General features: G+C 55.9%; 1 protein-coding gene across 3 annotated transcripts; it reads left to right on the top strand.

Moving 5' to 3' along the window:
- Window positions 1–6,263: 6,263 nt before the first annotated feature.
- Window positions 6,264–8,014, top strand: LOC148117557 (uncharacterized). Of its 3 annotated transcripts, XM_087902899.1 has the most exons (3): window positions 6,264–6,854; window positions 7,473–7,572; window positions 7,658–8,014. In XM_087902899.1, the coding sequence occupies exons 1-2, from the start codon at window positions 6,419–6,421 to the stop codon at window positions 7,565–7,567; spliced, it is 531 nt and encodes a 176-aa protein (XP_087759025.1). In that variant the 5' UTR covers window positions 6,264–6,418; the 3' UTR covers window positions 7,568–7,572; window positions 7,658–8,014. The 3 variants fall into 3 exon arrangements, 2 of the variants coding, with proteins under 2 accessions (XP_087759025.1, XP_087759024.1); XR_015736984.1 differs by having other exon boundaries at window positions 6,264–6,858; window positions 7,473–8,014; XM_087902898.1 differs by having other exon boundaries at window positions 7,473–8,014.
- Window positions 8,015–23,587: the final 15,573 nt, after the last annotated feature.

Genomic DNA, 23,587 nt, shown 5'->3' on the forward strand with positions numbered 1-23,587 from the left:
TTCCTATGTTTCAAAATCAGGGGTGGGGGTCGCTCCAGGACGTGGTCAAGGCACTGGAGCATCTTTTTACAGAGAGAGACCCCCTCCCAAACCTGCCCTCGGCGAGCCGGCGGCGGCGGCGGCAGCGGCTTGGCATCTGCCTGCTGGGAGGGGGCCGGGAAACGCCTGCAGCTCGGCGTTTCTCATGGTTTAAAAAATGTTTAAAAATCCCTGGCGCTTGGAAAAGGAGGGTGAGGTTCTCTCGAGGTCGGGGTCCGTGGAGAGAATGAACGAGGGGGACAAACCTGCCCTGTCCTGCCCTGCCCTGCCCTCAGAGAGGCCGCTACTTCATGAAATAAAATGAAAGAAAATGAAATAAGAGTGTGGGGGCTTCCAGAGGAGGGCTGAGTGCTAGGGGCTGAGTGCTGAGTGCTCAGTCCAAGTCATCAGTGCTGAGTGCTAAGTCCTATAGGCTGAGTCCTGAGGCCTGAGTGCTGAGACCCTGAGGAAGCCAGCACAGCGGACCCAGCACCCAGCCCAGAGGCCCAGCAGACTCAGTGTGCAGACGGCTGAGTGGTCAGTGCTGAGTGCTGAGTCCTGTGTGTGTGTGTGTGTGAGAGTGCTAAGTATGGACGGCTGCCTGCCAAGTGGTTAGTGCTGCTGAGTGCTGAGGGTTAAGGGCTCAGTGCTGAGTGCTAAGTGGTTAGTGCTAAGTACTGAGTGCTGAGGCCTGAGTCTTGAGTGCTGAGTGCTAAGTGCTGATTTCTAAGGGGTGAGCACTGAGTCCTGAGTGCTGAGGGCTAAGTTCTACCAGAACTCCTTCCAGGAAGAGCCCATAGCTAGATCGATGGATGGACAGAGACCTCTCCTCCTCCTTCGTGGACGGATGGGGAAGAGGACAGGCAGGCCGCCCTGGCTGGCTACCCAGCCTGGAGACCCTGAGCAAGCGAGCTAGAGGACCCAGCACCCAGCACCCAGCCCAGAGGACCCAGCACCCAGCACTCAGCATCCAGAGCGAGGCCCGGGGAGCACCAGGGACCAGCAGACTCCGTCTGCAGACGCCTGGGCACGCTGCCAGGCCCGGATTTTTCCTATAAAATCCCACAGGCTGGCGTGGTGAACGTCTCACAGGCACAGACACACACTCACAGACACGGACACGGGGTCCCCGGCCCTTCCGGCCTTCGGGGAGACCGCGATTCCATAAAATAAAATGAAATTAAATGTATTAAAAGCCCTGGGACCCTGTCCTGCCCTTCCCCACCCTCAGGGAGACTGCTATTTCCTAAAATAAAATGACATTAAATGAAATAAAAAGCCCTGGGTCCCTGGTGAACTTGAAAATGATCCACGGTTCTGTATTTTTTGGATTTTTAAAACGCAGACACCCAGGCCTCAGCCTGTCAGCCTCTGCCTGTCAGCGAGGCCGGCCGCAGGCTGCCAGAGCCATTACCATTTCCTTTGTCGGCCCGGGGCGGCGGCGGCTCAGCGACCTCGGCTTGGGATCCGCCCGGCGGGAGGGGGAGGGGCAGGGGAGAGCGGCCGGTCCGCCTTTCTCATTTTTAAAAATTCCTAAAAATTCCTGTGTTTGAAAATGAGGGGTGAGGGTCTGTCCAGGACGTGGTCAAGGAACTGGAGAATCTTTTTTTAGGTAGATACCCACTCCCAACGTGAAATCCAGAGCAGGGGAGGCAGTGAAAAAGACCTAGGAGCTGGGGGGACAGAGCAGCTGCCAGGCCTGCATGGTCTGCGTCTCTAATTTTCAAAAATTCCTAAAAATTCCTGTCGTTGAAACTAAGGCGTGAGGGTCGCTCCAGGACGTGGTCAAGGGTCTGGACCATCTTTTTTTAGGTAGACACCCGCTCCCAACATGAAATCCAGACCAGGGGAGGCACTGAAACAGGCCTAGGAGCTGTGGGGACAGAGCAGCTGCCAGGCCTGCAGATCTGCGTTCCTCATTTTTAAAAATTCTTAAAAATTCCTGTATTTGAAATGAAGGGCTGAGGGTCTGTCCAGGACGTGGTCAAGGGTCTGGACCATCTTTTTTTAGGTAGATACCCGCTACCAACATGAAATCAAGACCAGGGGAGGCCCTTAAACAGACCTAGGAGCTGTGAGGGGAGAGCAGCTGCCAGATCTGCCAGGGCTGCGTTTCTCATTTTTAAAAATTCTTACAAATTCCTGCATTTGAAAATAAGGGGTGAGGGTCTGTCCAGGACGTGGTCAAGGATGTGGACCATCTTTTTTTAGGTAGATACCCGCTCCCAACATGAAATCCACACCAGGGGAGCCAGTGAAACAGACCTAGGAGCTGAGGGGACAGAGCAGCTGCCATTAGAAACCTGAGTTTCTAGGTTTCTAGCACTCTAGCTGAGTGCTGGGGGCTGAGTTTTGAGTGCTCAGTCCCAGTCATCAGTGCTGAGTGCTGAGTCCTATAGGCTGACTCCTGAGGCCTGAGTGCTGAGACCCTGAGGAAGCCAGCACAGCGGACCCAGCACCCAGCCCAGAGGACCAGCAGACTCCGTGTGCAGACGGCTCAGTGGTCAGTGCTGAGTGCTGAGTCCTGTGTGTGTGTGAGAGAGTGCTAAGTATGGACGGCTGCCTGCCAAGTGGTTAGTGCTGCTGAGTGCTGAGGGTTAAGGGCTGCTCCCGCGGCTTGGCTGGGCGGCCGGGCTCCACGTGTCCGCCTGGAAGAGAAGAGTGGGGAAAATCCAATAAATGACCGGGAATCCGGGCTCCGCTCCCCCACCCCGGAGCTAGAAATCCCGCCTGCTCGCCCGCCCGCCCGCCCGCCCGCCCGCGTGCGCTCCCCGTCCCGGGTCTGCACGCCGCAGCGTCTCTGTCCCCGTCTCCCACACACACGCGCGCGCAGGCACATGGCCGCCCGCCGCCGCGGATCCCCTCGCACACACGCCCCGCCCGCCCGCCCGCCGGCGGCAGATCCGGCCCCCTTCCCCCCGCCCGCCCAGTTCCGTTTCCGGCCGCCGCCGCGCCGCTCCCGGGGCCCCGGTCCCGGCGGGCGTCCCCGCCGCCCCTCCCGCCGCTCCCGGCCGCCGGCCGCCGCCCCTCCCCCCGCCCCCGGGCGCCGGCGCCCGCGCGGCCCCGCTCCGCTCCGCTCCGCTCGCCACGCCCGCGGGGCGGGGTCCCGGGCTCGGCTCGGCTCGGCCGCCCGGGGGCGGGGGGAGGGGCCGCCGCGGCAGGCCGGGCGCGCGGAGTCCCCAATCGGCCCCAACCCTGCGTCTCTGAGCGCCAAAGCCGAGTTTTTCATGAGTTTTCTCAGTTTCCCCGGACTACCAAGATGGCCGCCGCGGGCCCAGCCCAGGACTACAGACGGGCGGGGCCCCGGACCGGCGTCCTCTGCGGCGTTGGGGCGGGGGGGGTCCGCGCTGACGTCAGCCCCGTCCCCCCTCCCTCCCTCCCTCCCTCCCTCCCTCCCTCCCTCCCTCCCTCCCTCCCGGTGTCCGTTAGCGCGGGCACAGCCCTGTCTGAGACACTTTCCCCACTCTTCTCTTCCAGGCGGACACGTGGAGCCCGGCCGAGCAGCGAGAACGGAACCGGAGCCAGGATCCCGGGACATTTACTGCACTTTCCCCACTCTTCTCTTCCAGGCGGACACGTGGAGCCCGGCCGAGCAGCGAGAACGGAACCGGAGCCAGGATCCCGGGACATTTACTGCACTTTCCCCACTCTTCTCTTCCAGGCGGACACGTGGAGCCCGGCCGAGCAGCGAGAACGGAACCGGAGCCAGGATCCCGGGACATTTACTGCACTTTCCCCACTCTTCTCTTCCAGGCGGACACGTGGAGCCCTCCCAGCCGCCCGGCCGCGCCGCGGGAGCAGCGGGAACGGAACCGGAGCCTGGATCCCGGGATCCCGGGCGCCCACGTGGTGGCCCCGGCGGGTCCCGATCGTCCCCCTTTCTCTCTCTCCCACAGGCTCCTGCACGCGCGTGTGTGTGTGTCTGCGTGGGACAGACAGAGACAGAAGCTGCTGCGGCTCGGCCCTCCCTCGCGTCTCCCCAGCGTCCGCGGCGGGCTTTGGGGATTTCTAACACGCCCCGAACCCCGGCTTTTGGCTCATTCTCCGTTCCCCCTTCTTCTCTTCCAGGCGGACACGTGGAGCCCGGCCGCCCGGCCGCCCCGCGGGAGCAGCGAGAACGGAACCGGGGCCGGGACTGGGGAAGCCTGGATCCCGGGCGCCCACGTGGTGGCCCCCGCGGGTCCCGATCGTCCCCCTTTGTCTCTCTCCACGCTCGGCCCCGGCTTTTGGCTCATTCTCCGTTCCCCCTTCTTCTCTTCCAGGATCCCGGCCGCCACGTGGACAGCCTGGGGACCCGGGAGAGACGGGAGAGAGTGTGTGAGTGGGAGAGATTCGGGATTTTCGGGATTTTTCCTGTGTGTGAGTGGGAGAGATTCGGGATTTTCGGGATTTTTCCTGTGTGTGAGTGGGAGAGATTCGGGATTTTCGGGATTTTTCCAGTGTGTGAGTGGGAGAGATTCGGGATTTTCGTGATTTTTCCACTGACTCCTCTAATAAAGTTGCCTTGTTTTCACTCGATCTGCGCTTCGAACCCGGTTCCTCAGGACCAAAAAGAAGGGCTGCTAGCCGGCAGAGCCACCGCGGCCTGGATGGAGAGCAGCCTGCAGCTGGCGTTCTTAGCTTTTATCTCGGCCCCAGCAGCCTAAAAGGCAGGAGGCTTGGGATTCGAACCCGGGTCCTCCGGATCTAAAAAGAGGGGTGCTAGCCGGTAGAGCCACCGCAGCTTAGGTGGGGAGCAGCCCGCAGCTGCCGTTCTTAGCTTTCAGCTCTGTCCCAGCAGCCTAAAAGGCAGGGGACCCGGGTCTCGAACCCGGGTCCTCGGGACCAAAAAGAGGGTTATTTCACCCACTGAGCCACCACGTGAGCACTGGTTAGTGGTGTTCAGTGGGCACTGATAGCTCTCAGTGTCTCACTCCCAGCCAGGCAAAATAGATGGGACCTGGGTCTCGAACCCGGGTCCCCGGGTCCAAAAAGTGGGTTACTTAACCCACTAAGCCACCACGTAAGTACTAGGTAGTGTTGTTCAGTGGGCACTGATAGCTCTCAGTGTCTCACTCCCAGACCAGCAAAATAGGTGGGACCCGGATCTCGAACCCGGGACCTTGGGGTCAAAATAAGAGGTGGCTTAGACCACTGAGCCACCGGCTCAGCTCTGGTTAGTGTTGTTCAGTGGGCACTGATAGCTCTCAGTGTCTCACTCCCAGACCAGCAAAATAGATGGGACCCGGGACTCGAACCCGGGTCCTCGGGACCAAAATAAGGGTAGCTTAACCCACTGAGCCACCGGGCCAGGCATACTGTAGAGAGGTCAGAGGACGCTGATAACCTCTCCCCGACCTACCAGTCTCAAGCAAAACAGTAGGACCCAGGTCTCGAACCCGGGTCCCTGGGACCAAAAAGTAGGTTACTTAACCCACTGAGCCACCAGGCCTGCTCTACTGTAGAGAGGTCAGAGGACGCTGATAACCTCTCCCCGACCTACCAGTCTCAAGCAAAACAGTAGGGCCCAGGTCTCGAACCCGGGTCCTCGTGATCAAAACAATAGGGACTTAACCCACTGAGCCACCAGGCCAGCTCTACTGGACATGGTTCAGAGGACACTGATAGCTTCTCCCCGCCCTCCCTCCCGGGCCCCACACACCCAGGGAGCCAATGTGTCCCCCACACAGAGAGACCGAGAAGACCCAGACAGAGAGTAGGGTTGGCAGGACTTAGGGTTCGCTGTGGGCTAGGGTTGGGGCGCAGCTAGGGCTCAGGCGGAGCTAGGGTTCGCTGTGGGCTAGGGTTGGGGCGCAGCTAGGGCTCAGGCCGAGCTAGGGTTCGCGCGGGGCTAGGGTTGGGGCGCTGCTAGGGCTCAGGCGGAGCTAGGGTTCGCGCGGGGCTAGGGTTGGGGCGCAGCTAGGGCTCAGGCGGAGCTAGGGTTCCCGGGACCTAGGGTTCGCGCGGGGCTAGGGTTGGGGCGCAGCTAGGGCTCAGGCGGAGCTAGGGTTCGCGCGGGGCTAGGGTTGGGGCGCAGCTAGGGCTCAGGCGGAGCTAGGGTTCGCGCGGGGCTAGGGTTGGGGCGCAGCTAGGGCTCAGGCGGGGCTAGGGTTCGCGCGGGGCTAGGGCTCAGGGGGAGCTAGGGTTCCCAGCAGTTAGGGTTCGCGCGGGGCTAGGGTTGGGTCCCGGTTAGGGTTCGTGCGGGGCTAGGGCTCGGGCCGAGCTAGGGTTCCCGGCAGTTAGGGTTCGCGCGGGCGGGGCTAGGGCTCAGGCCGAGCCAGGGTTCCCAGCCGCCGCTTCTAGGGCGGGTCCGGACGCCGGCTGCGGACTCTGAGCCGGCAGCGCGGCGGACTACGTCTCCCATGAGCCTCCGCGGCGGCCGCCCGTTTCCCGCGCTCGGGCCTGGCGGGAGCCGGCCGCCATGCTTGAAGTCCGTGTGGGAGAAGTCGGGGCGAACTCGGCGACATTGGCGACATTGGCCGCGGTGGGGCTCGTGGGAAGCGATCGTGAGGACGGAAGGGCAGGGGAGAGAGGTCGGTGCGGCGGGAGCGCGCGCGCGCGGGTCCGGGGAGCGAGCCGGGGAGGGAGCGGGAGACGCAGACGGGAGCCGGGGAAAATCGGGGAAAAACGGGGAAAACCGGGGAAAAACGGGGATCCCGTGCGTCTGTGGGCGGCAGGCAGAGGATCGCTGACTCCCCCGCCCCCGTGGGAGCCGACAGCCGCGAGCCCCGGCTTCCCCGCCGCTCACCGAGCCCCGCTCTTGTCGTCTCCAGGCAGGCAGAGGCGGCAGCCCCGAGAGATCTGTGTTGGACAGCGCCCGCCGGGACCCGGAGAGACTGACTGCACAAACAGCCCGAGTGAGTGCCAGAGACTCGTCGTTCCCGAGATTTCTCACTGTCTGTCTCAACCTGCTCTTGAAATAAAACGATTGCCTTGTCTGCCTCGCTCACCCGCACGCAACAGGACCCAGCCATAAGGGTCCTGTCCAAAAAATTTTTAAAAGTGTGGGGGACCCCTGTCAAAACTTTTTTTTTTTTTTTTTTTTTTTTTTTTTTTTTTTTTTTTTTCCGATTATTAATGCCATAATCGCCAATTTCACTATCGATTCCGCATATAGATCGATCGATACGCCTAGCAACAGGCGCAAGCGGGATTCCAACCTGCGACCTTGGCACCAGGCACTCAGCGTTAGGCGCTCCTACCGCTCTGAGCCACGGCTCGAGCTGCTGACAGCCACCTTCGAATTTCCGAGATTTATAGACTAAAGCGGGCTGACGATTTGGCGAAAGAGACCTGGGCGGGTGGGGGGGAGAAGAGCAGCCAGGGACCCGGCAGGGGGTGTGTCTGTGTGTGTCTGTCTGTGTGAGAGAGAGCAGACGGGCGGGGCTGCTGTCACTGCAGAGCTGGGGATTCTGTCTCCTGACCCAGAACTCAGATCCATGTCCCTCATGAAAGGTGCTTTCTCTCCATTTCAGAGACTGCTTCACAGTTCCAGCCACAGCACACAGCCATCTGGACGGAGGACTCAGCACCCAGCACCCAGCACCCAGCACCCAGCACCCAGCACTGAATCAGGTCATGGGTCCATTCTCCTCTGGCTGGCTGTTTTAAATACTGACAGGGACCTGGACAGAGCCACTGATTTCTTTCCCATCCACAGACACTCACTCCTCTGCAGCCAGCAGTCGTTATTCTGCCCGGAGGACTCAGCACCCAGCACCCAGCCATCTCAATGGAGGACTTAGCCCACAGCACCCAGCACCCAGCACTCAGCAGAGAGGACTCAGCACCCAGCACCTGTCTCCCTGCCTGCCTGCCTGGGGAACAGCACACACTCGCTCTGCAGACCCCCGGGCAGCAGCTTCCACACACAGGCTGCCTGCCGGCCTCCCTGGATGTCAGCCTGACCAGAAATGGACAGGCAGCCCCTGAGACTCGGTCTTACTGCTCACAGAACATTAAATGTTTATTTCTTGGAAAGCTCCCTTTGATTGAATAAAGTCTCTGAAGGAAACCATGAAGGCCTGGAGTCCTATGTCAGGCCTTACGGTGATTGAAATCGGTAAAAATCATTAAAAAGGAGGGAAGATCACTTAAGAACGAGGGAAAAGCATTTTAAAAATACCCAAAATCAGTAAAAAAAGGGGGAAGACTCATTTTAAAACGGGTCCCATCATTTTTAAAATGGTGAAAATCATTTCAGACATGGGGAGCATCCTTTAAAAATGGCGAAATTAATTTTAAAATTAGAGAAAATCATTTAAGAGATGGTGAAAATCATTAACAATGAGGGAAGATCATCTAAGAAATAGGGAAAGGGATTTAAAAAGAGGGAGAATGATTTTAAAAAGGCTCAAATAATTTTGAACATGGCGAGAATCCTTTAAACATGGAGAAAATAATTTTAAAAACGGGGAAAATCATTTTAGAGATGGTGAAAATCATTAAAAAGGAGGGAAGATGATTTAAAAAATAGGGAAAATAATTAAAAGATAGGGAATATCCTTTAGGACATGGGGATACTCATTAATAATCAGGGATGGTAATTGGGAACCTCGGGAAAATATTTTAAAAAATAGGGAAAAGAATTAAAAGATAGGGGATATCATTTTAACATGGGTCCAATAATTTTTAAAATGGCAAAAATCACTTCAGAAATGGGGAAAATCATTAAACATCAGGGAAGATGATTGGAAACCTAGTGAAAACATTTTAAAAAATAGGGAAAATAATTAAAAGATTGGGAATATCATTTAGGACCTGGGGAAAATCATTAAAAATCAGGAAAGATGATTGGGAACCTAGGGAAAATATTTTTAAAAATAGGGAAAATAATTAAAAGATTGGGAATATCATTTAGGACATGGGGAAAATCATTAAACATCAGGGAAGATGATTGGGAACCTAGGGAAAATAATTTGAAACATAGGGAAAAGAATTAAAAGATTGGGAATATCATTTAGGACATGGGCAAGATCATTAAAAATCAGGGAAGATGATTTTAAAAATAGGGAAAATAATTTAAGGAATAGGGAAAAGAATTAAAAATAGGAAATATCATTTAAAAAATGGGGAAAATGATTATCAATCCGGGAATATCATTTAAGAAATAGGTAAAATCCTTAAAACATAGTGAGAATCATTAAGAGATAGGAAAAATCATGCAAGTCCTAGGGAAAATAATTTTAAAAATTGGGAAAATCATGAAACATTGGGGAAGAACATTTAAAAATAGGAAGCATAATTTACGAAATGGGGGAAAGAATTTAAGAAATAGCTCCAATAATTTAAAAAATAGCGAGAATGATTTTAAATGGCGCAAATGATTTAAAAAATAGGGAAAAGAATGACAGATGAGGGAAGATCCACAGAGGCCTCAGCGCCCAGCATTCGGGGACGGTTTTGGTACAGGCACGGAGGACTCAGCTCCCAGCACCTGGGTACAGGCACGGAGGACTCAGCGCCCAGCACCCTCCCTCCACGGAGGACTCAGCACTCAGCACTCAGCAGCCAGGCCGGTCGAGCAGTTGGCCCTGGGCGCTGACTGGCTCCGCTCATGTCTCCCATAGCCCAGAAGCAGCGAGGTCGACCAGTTGTCCCGTTCAGCGGCCTCGGCGCGAATGGGGACCTCGAACCCCGGTCCGCGGCGGGGCTGGGCGGAGGGGAGGGCGACGGAGGAGCCCGCACAGGGCACCTGGGGACGGGGACGGGGGACTCAGCGCCCAGCGCTCAGGGGCGGTTTGGGTACAGGCAGGCAGGACTCAGCGCCCAGCACCCTCCCTGCACAGAGGACTCAGCACTCAGCACTCAGCAACCACGCAGGTCGACCAGTTGTCCCGTTCAGCGGCCTCGGCGGGGTTTGGGGCCTCGAACCCCGGTCCGCGGCGGGGCTGGGCGGAGGGGAGGGCGACGGGGGAGCCCGCACAGGGCACCTGGGGACGGGGACGGAGGACTCAGCGCCCAGCACTCAGGGGCGGTTTGGGGACAGGCACAGAGGACTGAGCACCCAGCACCCGGGGACGGTTTGTGTACAGGCAGGCAGGACTCAGCGCCCAGCACTCAGGGGCGGTTTGGGGACTGGGACGGAGGACTCAGCTCCCAGCCAGCACTCAGGGGCGGTTTGGGAACAGGCACAGACGACTCAGCACCCAGCACCCTCCCTGCACAGAGGACTCAGCACTCAGCACCCACGCTCTGCAGACGCCAGGAATTTTTCCAAAAAATCCCCCGGCCTTGGACGGTGCCCGACCGACCCCTCACGAGCACAGACAGACAGACAGACACACGGGGAAAGGGAATCCGATCCCCAGGCCCCTGCCCTAGCCTGCCTGCCCTGGCCTAAGCCCTCACTCAGGCCTTAATGTGATTGAAATCGGGAAAAATCATGAAAAATGAGGGAAGATGACTTAAGAAATAGGAAAAAGAATTTAAAAAATAGCTAAAATCATTTAAGAAGAGGGAGACTCATTTTACAGTGGCTCAAATCATTTTTAAAATGGCGAAAATCATTTCAGACATGGGGAAATAATTTTGAAGATTGGGAAAATCATTTTAGAGATAGGGAAAATAATTTTAAACATAGAGAAAATCATTAAAAATCGGTAGAATCCTTTTAAAATGTGGCCAATCGTTTTTAAAATGGCGAAAATGATTTAAGAGATAGGGAGAATCATTTTTAAAAGGTGCACATCATTTTAAAAATAGGGAAAATCATTTAAGAAATCTGGAGGAGAATTTAGAAAATAGAGAAAATCATTAGAAAGAGGGAGAATCATTTTAACATGGGGCCCATCATTTTTAAGATGGCGAAAATCATTTCAGAAATGCGGAGAATCATTTAAAAATGGCGAACATAATTTTAAACATCGGGAAAATCATTGAAGAGATGGTGAAAATCATTAAAAAGGAGGGAAGATCATTTAGGATAGGAGGGAAAGGATTTTAAAAGGCGCCCATCATTTTTTAAATGGCGAAAATAATTTTAAAAATAGGGAAAATGATTAAAGCTGGGGAAAAATCATTTAAAAACAGGAAAAATCATTTAAGAAATGGGGAATATCATCTTAAACGTGGTGAAGGGGACAGAGGACTCAGCGCCCAGCACCCTCCCTCCACAGAGGACTCAGCACTCAGCACTCAACAGCCAGGCCGGTCGAGCAGTTGGCCCTGGGCGCTGACTGGCTCCGCTCATGTCTCCCATAGCCCAGAAGCAGCGAGGTCGACCAGTTGTCCCGTTCAGCGGCCTCGGCGGGGTTTGGGGCCTCGAACCCCGGTCCGCGGCGGGGCTGGGCGGAGGGGAGGGCGACGGAGGAGCCCGCACAGGGCACCTGGGGACGGGGACGGGGACGGAGGACTCAGCGCCCAGCACCCGGGGGCGGTGTGGGGACGGGGACGGGGGACTCAGCGCCCAGCACTCAGGCAGGCTTTGGGGACTGGGACAGAGCACTCAGCCAACAGCACTCAGGGGCGGTTTGGGGACGGGGACGGGGACGGGGACGGAGGACTGAGCGCCCAGCACTCAGGGGCGGTTTGGGGACGGGGACGGAGGACTGAGCGCCCAGCACCCGGGGACGGTTTGGGTACAGGCAGGCAGGACTCAGCGCCCAGCACTCAGGGACGGTTTGGGGACTGGGACGGAGGACTCAGCGCCCAGCACCCGGGGACGGTTTGTGTACAGGCACGGAGGACTCAGCGCCAGCACCCGGGAACGGTTTGGGGACGGGGACGGACGACTCAGCGCCCAGCACCCTCCCTGCGCAGAGGACTCAGCACTCAGCAGCCAGCCAGGCTCTGCAGACGCCAGGATTTTTCAAAAAAATCCGCCGTGTTTGGACTCAGGCAGGCTTTGGGGAGAGGCCACAGACGACTCAGCACCCAGCACTCAGGCAGGCTTTGGGGCCAGGCACGGAGGACTCAACGCCCAGCACTCAGGGGCGGTTTGGAGACTGGGACGGAGGACTCAGCCCCCAGCACTCAGGGGCGGTTTGGGGACGGGGACAGAGGACTCAGCGCCCAGCACTCAGGGGCGGTTTGGGGACTGGGACGGGGGACTCAGCGCCCAGCACCCGGGGACGGTTTGTGTACAGGCACGGAGGACTCAGCGCCCAGCACTCCGGGGCGGTTTGGGGACAGTCACGGGGGACTCAGCGCCCAGCACTCAGGCAGGCTTTGGGGAGAGGCCACAGACGACTCAGCGCCCAGCACCCTCCCTCACACACACTCCCGGGGACGGCTTGGGTACAAGCAGGCAGGACTCAGCGCTCAGCACTCAGGGGCGGTCTGGGGACAGGGACGGAGGACTCAGCACCCAGCACTCAGGGACGGTTTGTGTACAGGCACGGAGAACTCAGCGCCCAGCACCCTCCGCAGAGGACTCAGCACTCAGCACCCACGCTCTGCAGACGCCAGGATTTTTCATAAAATCCCCCGGGCTTGGACGGTGACTGACGAGCACAGACAGACACACGGGGAAAGGGAATCCAATCCCCAGGCCCCTGCCCGCCTGCCTGCCTGCCTGCCCTGGCCTAAGGCCTCCCTCAGGCCTTAGGGTGAGTGACATCGGGAAAAATCATGAAAAATGAGGGAAGATCGCTTAAGAACTAGGGAAAAGAATTTTAAAAATAGCCACAATCATTAAAAAAAGAGGGAGAATCCTTTTAAAATGGGGCCAATCATTTTTTAAGCGGCTAAAATGATTTTAAAATTAGGGAAAATAATTTTAAACATCGGGAAAATAATGAAGAGCAGGGAGAGTCATTTTAAAATGGGGCCAATCGTTTTTAAAATGTGAAACATGATTTTAAAAATCGGGAAAATGATTAAGAGCAGGGAGAATCATTTTAAAATGGCGAACATGATTTTTAAAATAGGCAAAATGATTTTAAAAATAGGGAAAATAAGTAAGAACAGGGAGAATCCTTTTAACATGGGGCCCATGATTTTTAAATGGGGTCCATGATGTTTAGAATGGCAGAAATAATTTTAAAAAGAGGGAAAATAATTGGAGAAAGAGGGAAAAGAATTTTAAACATAGAGGAAATCACTAAACATGGGTAGAATCATGTTAAAACGTGGCCAATCATTTTTAAAATGGCGAAAATTATTTTGAAAATAGGAAAAATGATCTTAAAACTAGGGAATATAATTAAGAGCAGGGAGAATCCTTTTAAAAGGGGGCCAATCGTTTTTAAAATGGCGAACATGATTTTAAAAATAGGGACAATGATTTTAAAAATAGGGAAAAGAGTGAAACACGAGGGAAGATCATTTAAAAATAGGGAACATCATTGAAGAGGTGGGGAACAGAATTTAAAACATAGAGAGAATCATTAAACATAGGTAGAATCCTTTTAACATGTGGCCACTCGTTTGTCAAATGGCGAAAATGATTTTTAAAAAAAGGGAAAATCATGAAACCTGAGGGAAGATCGTGTATACATAGGAAAAGTCATTGAAGACATGGGGCCTATCCTTTTCAACATGGGCCAAATCATTTTAAACATAGGGAAAAGAGTGAACCGTGAAGGAAGGTTGTTTAAAAATAGGAAAGATCATTGAAGCGATGGGGAATATCATTTTCAACATGGTGAGGGGACAGAGGACTCAGCGCCCAGCACCTGGGGACGGACTCAGCGCCCAGCACCCTCCACAGAGGACTGAGCACTCAGCACCCACGCTCTGCACCCCTTCCTTCTCTGGCTCTGTCCAGCAGGGCGAGGTGCTGATCTCGGAAAACTCCACCAGAGGGAGCGAGCGCGGTTCTGGGGGGGGAGCGGGAGGCCGGCCGCCCCGAGGGGGGTTTTCAAACGGATGAAGAATCCCGCGATGAACTCGGACACGACCCACGGTGGTGGATGTTTGGATTTTTCGAACGCAGACCCGCTGGCCTCAGCCTGTCAGCCCCCGCCCGGCAGCCACGCCGGCCCCGGGCCGCAGCCGCCATTAGCATCGCCTTTGTCACCGAGAGGCGGCGGCGGCTTGGAATCTGCCCGGGGGGAGGGGGCAGGGAAGGAAACGCCTGCAGACCCGTGTTTCTCATTTTTAAAAAATTCTTAAAAATTCCTGTTTTGAAAATGAGGGGTGGGGGTCACTCCAGGACGTGGTCAAGGGTCTGGAGAATCTTTTTACAGAGAGAGACCCACTCCCAGCATGACATCAAGACCAGGGGAGTCAGTGAAAGAGGCCTAGGCGCTGAGGGAAGAGCAGCTGCCAGGTCAGCCAGGGCTGCTGCGGATCTGCAGTTCTAATTTTCAAAAATTCTTAAAAATTCCTGTGTTTGAAAATAAGGGGTCTGGGTCCCTCCAGGACGTGGTCAAGGGTCTGGAGAATCTTTTTTGACATAGATACCCACTCCCACCATGACATCAAGACCAGGATAGGCTTTAAAACAGGCCTAGACGCTGAGAGTAGAGCAGCTGCCAGATCAGCCAGGGCTGCTGCGGACCTGCGTTTCTCATTTTCAAAAATTCTTAAAAATTCCTGTGTTTGAAATTAACAGGTCAGGGTCTCTCCAGGACGTGGTCAAGGGTCTGGAGAATCTTTTTTTAGGTAGATACCCGCTCCCAACATGACATCCAGACCAGGGGAGGCCCTGAAACAGACCTAGGAGCTGTGGGGACAGAGCGGCTGCCAGGGCTCCAGGTCTGCGTCTCTAATTTTCAAAAATTCCTAAAAATTCCTGTCTTTGAAACTAAGGGGTGGGGGTCTCCCTAGGACGTAGTCAAGGGTCTGGACAATCTTTTTTTAGGTAGATACCCGCTGCCAACATGAAATCCACACCAGGGGAGGCCCTGAAACAGGCCTAGGAGCTGTGGGGAGACAGCAGCTGCCAGGCCTGCAGATCTGCGTTCCTCATTTTTAAAAATTTCTTAAAAATCCCTGTTTTGAAAATCAGGGCTGGGGGTCGCTCCAGGACGTGGTCAAGGGTCTGGAGATTCTTTTTTTTAGGTAGAGACCCGCTACCAACGTGACATCCAGACCAGGGGAGGCCCTTAAACAGGCCTAGGAGCTGTGGGGACAGAGCGGCTGCCAGGGCTCCAGGTCTGCGTCTCTAATTTTCAAAAATTCCTAAAAATTCCTGTCTTTGAAACTAAGGGGTGAGGGTCGCTCCAGGACGTGGTCAAGGAACTGGAGAATCTTTTTTGGCATAGATACCCACGACCACAAGGAAATCCAGACCAGGATAGTCAGTGAAAGAGGCCTAGGTGCTGAGGGTAGAGCAGCTGCCAGGTCTGCCAGGCCTGCTGCGCATCCGCGTTTCTCATTTTTAAAAATTCTTAAAAATTCCTGTGTTTGAAACTAAGGGCTGGGGATCTCTGCAGGACCTGGTCAAGGATCTGGAGAATCTTTTTTGACATAGAGACCCACGACCACCATGAAATCCACACCAGGGGAGCCACTTACACAGGCCTAGGAGCTGAGGGGACAGGGCAGCTGCCCTCAGAGACCTCCGACCCAAACCCTGATGTCAGGGCCGAATCCTCCCCGAGCTGAGGTTCCTGAGCGTGGTCCCCCGGGGGAGAGACAGGGGGGGACCCGGCCAGACCCCGTTGAGGAGGCGACAGTCGTCCTGAGGCCAGAATCCTAGAGAGCTGACTGCAGAATCCCAGAGCTCCCGGGCTGCTGGCCGCCTGCCTGCACACAGAGAGGCCGGCCCGTCGCCAAGACTCCTTGAAAAAAATCAATCTTCTTCCCATCCCCGCAGAGATCCAGGCCCTCTGGTCACCTCGATGGGACACGGGCCAGTCACTGGGTTGGTAAAAATGCCGACTTCAGCCTCCAACATATGGGACGGTGTGGATGGCTCTCCCATGGACCAGATATAGATATATATATAAAAAATCCATGTGAGTTATTGACAGGCCATCCATGTGAGTGATTGTCAGGCAGGGGAGGCGGGTGAACGTCTCCCCAGCACAGACACAGACACGGACACGAGGGTCCCTGACTTCCCCGCCCTCAGAGAAAATTCAATGAAATTAAATGAAATTAAATAAAAGTCCTAGCCTTTAAATTCAATGAAATGAAATGAAATCAAAGTCCCTGGTCCCTGCCGGCCCTGCTCACTCGGGTGGGGACGGCAGCGATACGCCGAGGCCTCAGGCCCCGCATTCGGGAGCCCAGAGACGCCCGAGGACCCCACAGAGACCGAGCACTGGATTCTCCGATCTACAGCGTCCTCAGACCTCCCATCCATCCCGGGTCGGGGACGCCGGGGACCCCCCTCCCTCCCGTCTCGGGCTCTGTCCGGCGGGGCGCGGTGCTGATCCCTGCGGACGCCACCAGGGGGAGCGCGCGCGGGGCTGGGGGGGGAGCGGGAGGCCCGGCCGCCCCGAGGGGAGCGCGGAGCGGGTTTGGGAAACGGATGAAACATCCCGCGACGGACGCGGACACGATCCACGGCGGTGCGGTCGTGAGAGGTGTAACACAGACGCGCCGGCCTCGGGCCTCCCTCAGGCCGCAGCCACGAACGTTCCCTCCGTCAGCCAGCGGCGGCGGGCGGGCGGCTGGGGATCGGCCCGGGGGGAGGGGGCAGGGAAACGGCTGCGGATCGGCGTTTCTCAGTTTTAAAAATTGTTTAAAATTCCTGGGTTTGAAACTCAGGGGTGGGGGTCCCCCCAGGACGTGGTCCAGGCACTGGAGCATCTTTTGACAGAGAGAGACCCCCTCCCAAACCTGCCCTCGGCGAGCCAGCGGCGGCGGCGGCAGCGGCTGGGCATCTGCCTGCTGGGAGGGGGCCGGGGAACGCCTGCAGCTCGGCGTTTCTCATGGTTTAAAAAATGTTTAAACATCCCTGGCGCTTGGAAAAGGACGGGTGGGGGTCTGTCGAGGCCGGGGTCCGTGGGGAGAATGAACCGGGGGGGACACAGACCCTGATCCCAGCGGATCCGGAGGCCTCCCACTCTCGGACACGGACACGGGGTCCCCTGCCCTTCCCGGCCCTCGGGGAGACCGCCATTCCCTCAAATAAAATGAAATAAAATTTAATAAGAGCCCTGGGGCCCTGTCCTGCCCTGCCCTGCCCTCAGAGAGGCCGCTACTTCATGAAATAAAATGAAATAAGAGTGTGCTTAGAAAATGAAATCAGCTGTGTGCCAAGTGTGGAGTCCTGAGGGCTGAGTGCCGAGTCCCGAGTGGTCACCGGTGAGGGCTGAGTGCTCAGTGCTGAGTGTCTGTGTCCAGAGGAACCGGGGGTCTCTCGGGGAGGGGGGCTGAGCCACAAGCCAGAGGTCCCCAGGAGAGGATGGGGGCTTCCAGAGGAGGGCTGAGTGCTGGGGGCTGAGTGCTCAGTCCAAGTCATAAGTGCTGAGTGCTGAGTGCTAAGTCCTATAGGGTAAGTGCTGAGTGCTCAGTCTAAGTCATAAGTGCTGAGTGCTGAGTGCTAAGTCCTATAGGGTAAGTGCTGAGTGCTCAGTCTAAGTCATAAGTGCTGAGTGCTGGGGGCTGAGTGCTCAGTCTAAGTCATAAGTGCTGAGTGCTGGGGGCTGAGTGCTCAGTCTAAGTCATAAGTGCTGAGTGCTGAGTACTAAGTCCTATAGGCTGAGTGCTGAGGCCTGAGTACTGAGGCCTGTGGAGGAGTGCCAAGTACAGACCGCTGACCGCTAAGTGGTTAGTGCTGAGTGCTGAGGGTTAAGGGCTCAGTGCTGGGTGCTGAGTGCCAAGTACTGAATGCTGCCTGCTAGGTGGTTATTGCTGAGAGCTAAATGCTGAGTGCTGAGCTTGAAGTGCTCGGTTCTTCCACTTCAGGCCGGCTACCCAGCCTGGAGACCCTGAGGAAGCCAGCACAGAGGACCCAGCACCCGGCACAGAGGACCAGCAGACTCCATGTGCAGACGGCTCAGTGGTTAGTGCTGAGTGCTGAGTCCTGTGTGTGTGTGTGAGAGTGCTAAGTATGGACTGCTGCCTGCCAAGTGGTTAGTGCTGCTGAGTGCTGAGGGTTAAGGGCTCAGTGCTGAGTGCTGAGTCCTGAGGGCTAAGTGGTTAGTGCTGAGTACTGAGTGCTGAGGCCTGAGTGCTGAGTGCTAAGTGCTGATTTCTAAGCGGTGAGCACTGAGTCCTGAGTGCTGAGGGCTAAGTCCTACCAGAACTCCTTCCAGGAAGAGCCCACAGATAGAGAGAAGGATGGACAGAGACCTCTCCTCCTCCTTCAGGGACGGATGGGGAAGAGGACAGGCCACCCTGGCTGGCTATCCAGCCTGGAGACACTGAGGAAGTGAGCTAGAGGACCCAGCACCCAGCACCCAGCACAGAAGAGCCAGCACCCAGCACTGAGCACCCAGAGAAAGGCCCAGGGGACACCAGGGACCCGCCTGGGCACGCTGTCAGGCCCGGATTTTTCCTATAAAATCACACGGGCTGGCGTGGTGAACGTCTCACAGGCACAGACACACACTCACAGACACGGACACGGGGTCCCCGGCCCTTCCCGGCCTTCGGGGAGACCGCGATTCCATAAAATAAAATGAAATTAAATGTATTAAAAGCCCTGGGACCCTGTCCTGCCCTTCCCCACCCTCAGGGAGACCGCTATTTCCTAAAATAAAATGACATGAAAGGAAATAAAAAGCCCTGGGTCCCTGCTGAACTTGAAAATGATCCACAGTCCTGTATTTTTTGGATTTTTAAAACGCAGACCGCTGGCCTCAGCCTGTCAGCCCCCGCCCGGCAGCAAAGCTGGCCCCGGGCCGCAGCCGCCATTAGCATCGCCTTTGTCACCGAGAGGCGGCGGCGGCTTGGAATCTGCCCGGGGGGAGGGGGACGGGAAGGAAACGCCTGCAGACCCGTGTTTCTCATTTTTAAAAAATTCTTAAAAATCCCAGTTTTGAAAATGAGGGGTGGGGGTCGCTCCAGGACGTGGTCAAGGGTCTGGAGAATCTTTTTTTAGGTAGAGACCCGCTCCCAACGTGAAATCCAGACCAGGGGAGGCCCTTAAACAGGCCTAGGAGCTGGGGGGACAGAGCAACTGCCAGGCCTGCAGGCCTGCGTCTCTAATTTTCAAAAATTCCTAAAAATTCCTGTGTTTGAAACTAAGGCGTGAGGGTCGCTCCAGGACGTGGTCAAGGGTCTGGAGAATCTTTTTTTAGGTAGATACCCGCTCCCAACATGAAATCCAGACCAGGGGAGGCACTGAAACAGGCCTAGGACCTGTGGGGAGACAGCAGCTGCCAGGCCTGCAGATCTGCGTTCCTCATTTTTAAAAATTCCTAAAAATTCCTGTCTTTGAAAATAAGGGGTGAGGGTCTGTCCAGGACGTGGTCAAGGGTCTGGAGAATCTTCTTTTAGGTAGATACCCGCTATCAACATGAAATCCAGACCAGGGGAGGCCCTTAAACAGACCTAGGAGCTGAGGGGACAGAGCAACTGCCAGGCCTGCATGGCTGCGTCTCTAATTTTCAAAAATTCCTAAAAATTCCTGTCGTTGAAAATAAGGGGTGAGGGTCGCTCGAGGACGTGGTCAAGGGTCTGGAGAATCTTTTTTTAGGTAGATACCCGCTATCAACATGAAATCCAGACCAGGGGAGGCACTGAAACAGGCCTAGGAGCTGTGAGGGGAGAGCGGCTGCCAGGGCTACAGGTCTGCGTCTCTAATTTTCAAAAATTCCTAAAAATTCCTGTCTTTGAAACTAAGGGGTGAGGGTCGCTCCAGGACGTAGTCAAGGGTCTGGACAATCTTTTTTTAGGTAGATACCCACGACCAACATGAAATCCAGACCAGGGGAGCCACTTAAACAGGCCTAGGAGCTGAGGGGACAGAGCAGCTGCCATTAGAAACCTCCAACCAAAGCAATGATGTCAGGGCAGAACCCTCCCCGAGCTGAGGTTCCTGAGCGTGGTCCCCCGGGTGAGAGACAGGGGGGACCCGGCCAGACCCTTTGGAGGAGGCTACAGGGCTCCTGATCCCCAGAATCCTAGAGAGCTGACTGCAGATTCCCAGAGCTCCCCGGCTGCTGGCAGCCTGGACCCAGACAGACAGGCAGGCCGGGCCCTCCGTGTTCTCCCTGAAGGGGCAGCGCCTGCAGGGATTCCTGGGACTCCTGATGGAAGACGCGGTCTGCAGGGAGACGTGAAACGGATTTTATGTAGAAAGACGGTGGATGGAGGGAGACAGAAAAGCTGTTCTTGGAGATCCAGCGGCCGGTGGGGTCCTCTCCAGGGACCTGGGCTGAGCTCAGAGGGCCCCGGGGGCTCCCGGAGGAGCTGCCTGGGACGTGGGGGGGGGCAGCTGTCCGGCCCCGTCCGTCTCCCTGCACCCTCAGCTGCCGCCTTCCCCGCTCTGCCGTCCGGATTTCTGTGTCTGGAGGACCCTGCTCCTCTCCAGACCCTTCCCGGACCAGACCCCAGCTCAGAAATCAAAGCCAATCCCAGAAGAGACAGAGGCCCCCAGCCTCCCCTGGCCAGAGATCCAGGAGTCCTGGGGACCTAGAGAGCACAGACAGGCCCCCCTCCAGACAGAAAGTGGGTTCCTTTTCGTGTCTACTCCTCCAAAATAGTGGATGTATGTGTGGTCCTGATGGGATAACTATAAATCCTGATGGTATGGATGGCCATCTCCTGGACCAGATCTCTATAAAAAACCACATGTGAGTGATGCTCAGGCAGGGAGGGCTGGTGAACGTCTCCCCAGCACAGCCACGAGGTTCCCTGACTTCCCAGCCCAGAGAGAACATTAAATGAAATTAAATTTAATAAAATCCCAGGGTCCCTGCCTGCCCTGCTCACGCAGGTGTGGGCTGCAGCCAGACACCGAGGCCCTGAGGCCCAGCATTCAGAAGCCCGAGGACCCCAAAGAGACAGAGGACTTCCTTTTCAACATGAAAGTCAATGATTTGGAGAGATGTCGGGGACCCCATGTCTCCCAACCCCTCCTCTGGCTCTGTCTCCCGATGGGAGCGCAGAGGGGGTTTTGAGAACTGGTGAAAAATCCCACGATGGACGTGGACATGATCAACGGCGGTGTTTTTTCTAGATTTTGAACACGCAGACCCGCCCGCGGGCCTCAGCCTGTCAGCCTCTGCCCGTCAGCGAGGCCGGCCGCAGGCTGCCTCAGCCATTACCATTTCCTTTGTCGGCCCGGGGCGGCGGCGGCTCAGCGACCTCGGCTTGGGATCCGCCCGGCGGGAGGGGGAGGGGCAGGGGAGGCCTGCGGATCCGCCTTTCTCATTTTTAAAAATTCCTAAAAATTCCTGTGTTTGAAAATGAGGGGTGAGGGTCTGTCCAGGACGTGGTCAAGGGTCTGGAGAATCTTTTTTTAGGTAGATACCCGCTCCCAACATGAAATCCAGAGCAGGGGAGGCAGTGAAACAGGCCTAGGAGCTGTGGAGGGAGAGCGGCTGCCAGGCCTGCAGGGCTGCGTTTCTAATTTTCAAAAATTCCTAAAAATTCCTGTCGTTGAAACTAAGGCGTGAGGGTCACTCCAGGACGTAGTCAAGGGTCTGGAGAATCTTTTTTTAGGTAGATACCCACTCCCAGCATGACATCAAGACCAGGATAGGCTTTAAAACAGGCCTAGAGGCTGAGGGTAGAGCAGCTGCCAGATCAGCCAGGCCTGCTGCGGATCCGCGTTTCTCATTTTTAAAAAATTCTTAAAAATTCCTGTTTTGAAAATAAGGGGTGGGGGTCCCTCCAGGACGTGGTCAAGGGTCTGGAGAATCTTTTTTGACATAGATACCCACGACCACAATTAAATCCACACCAGGGGAGCCGCTTAAACAGGCCTAGGAGCTGAGGGGACAGAGCAGCTGCCCTCAGAGACCTCCAACCCAAACCATGATTTCAGGGCAGAATCCTCCCCGAGCTGAGATTCCTGAGCGTGTCCCCCATGGTAGAGACAGGAGGGACAGGGCCAGACCCTGTTGAGGAGGCTAAACTCGTCCTGAGACCCCAAATCCTAGAAAGCTGACTGCAGATTCCCAGAGATCCTCTGCTGCCGGCTGCCTGGACCCAGCTGCTGAGTGCTGGGTGCTTGGGGCTGAGTCCTTGCTGGGTGCTGAGGACTAAGTGCTCAATCCATCCTAACAATAAATCAAATAAAAGAAATAAGTGCTAGGTGCTGAGTGCTGAGTGCTAAGTCGATCCATAAAATAAAATAAAGGATTGCTAGGTGTTGAGTGCTGGGTGCTGAGGAGACAGGCCCCAAGCCTCCCCTGGCCAGAGATCTAGGAGCATCTCCTGGCTCACCTAGATGAATAAATATCTTTTAGTTAGTCTTAGGCCTGAAAGGCTGGTGAACGTCTCACACACACAGACACAGACACGAGGTTCCCCGACTTCACTGCCATGAGAGAAAATGAAATGAAATGAAAGGAAATCCCAGGGTCCCCGCCTGCCCTGCTCCCTCCTCTGTGGGCTGCAGCAGCTCTAGACGGAGGCCTCAGGCCCCTCGTTCGGGAGCCCAGAGAAGCCAGAAGACAGAGAACGTCATGGAATCCAGTGTCCCAGACAGGAAAAGAAGGAGAGAGTCGGTGTGTGGACACCGGGGAGGCCCCAGGTCCCCCAACCCCTGCTCTGGCTCTGCCCGTCCAGCCGGGCGAGGTGCGGTTCCCCGACATCCCCACCAGAGGGCGAGGCCGGCCGGCCGCCCCGACCGAGGGGAGCGCGGAGGGGGAGGGGATTTTTCAAACTGGTTAAACATCCAGGGATGGAACGTGGAGACGATCCACGGCTCGGTCGTGGGGAGATGGATCCACGCGGCCCCGCGGCGGGGCCTCAGCCGGCCGGCCGCACCCGTCCCCGTCGCCTGGGGGAGCGAGGGGGCGGCGGCGGCGGCGGCGGCGGCGGCGGTTGGGGATCCGCCTGGCGGGAGGGGGAGGGGAGGGAAAGGCGGCCGATCCGCGGTGCTCGTGTTTAAAAAATTCTTCAAAAAATTCCTGTCCCCCCCCAGCACTCAGCAGAGAGGACCCGGCACCCAGAAGCCGGCCCGGGAGACTCAGCCCCCTTCCCTGCCCGCAGACAGACCCCGATTTCATCACATTAAATTTAATGGAATTTCATAAAACGCCCTGGGTCCTGGCCCTGCTCTTCCCTGCCCTCAGAGAGGCTGCTAGTTCATCCAATACATGAAATAAAATGAAAGACCAGCTCTGGGACCCTGCCCTGCCCTCAGAGAGGCTGCTACTTCATACAATAAAATTCAAGGAGAGTCAATACAAGCTCTCGGGCCCTGCCCTGCCCTCAGAGAGGTTGCAAGTTCATACAATAAAATTAAATAATATTAAATAAAATACCTGGGGCCCTGTCCTGCCCTCAGAGAGGCTGCTAGTTCATCCAATCAATGAAATAAAATGAAAGACAAGCTCTGGGACCCTGCCCTGCCCTCAGAGAGGCTGCTAGTTCATAAAATAAATGAAATAAAATGAAAGACAAGCCCTGGGGCCCTGCCCTGCCCTCAGAGAGGCTGCTAGTTCATACAATAAAATGAAATAAAATGAAATACAAGCCCTGGGGCCCTGCCCTGCCCTCAGAGAGGCTGTTTGTTACTTCATAAAATAAAATGAAATAATATTCCATTAAATCCCTGGGGCCCTGCCCTGCCCGGCTATCTATCCAGCCCCTCCATGACCCCTAGAAGCCCAGGCAGGAGGACCCGATGGCT

Source organism: Myodes glareolus, chromosome X (assembly GCF_982192425.1).
Source record: "Myodes glareolus chromosome X, mMyoGla1.1, whole genome shotgun sequence".
Classification (NCBI taxonomy): domain Eukaryota; kingdom Metazoa; phylum Chordata; class Mammalia; order Rodentia; family Cricetidae; genus Myodes; species Myodes glareolus.

What these genes read in the sequence shown, in the direction of transcription:
- LOC148117557 (XM_087902898.1), top strand. Translation starts at nt 6,419, where the DNA reads ATGCTTGAAGTCCGTGTGGGAGAAGTCGGGGCGAACTCGGCGACATTG. An exon ending in TGACTGCACAAACAGCCCGA is followed by an intron (nt 6,855 to 7,472) that starts GTGAGTGCCAGA and finishes TCTCCATTTCAG; the next exon opens with AGACTGCTTCACAGTTCCAG.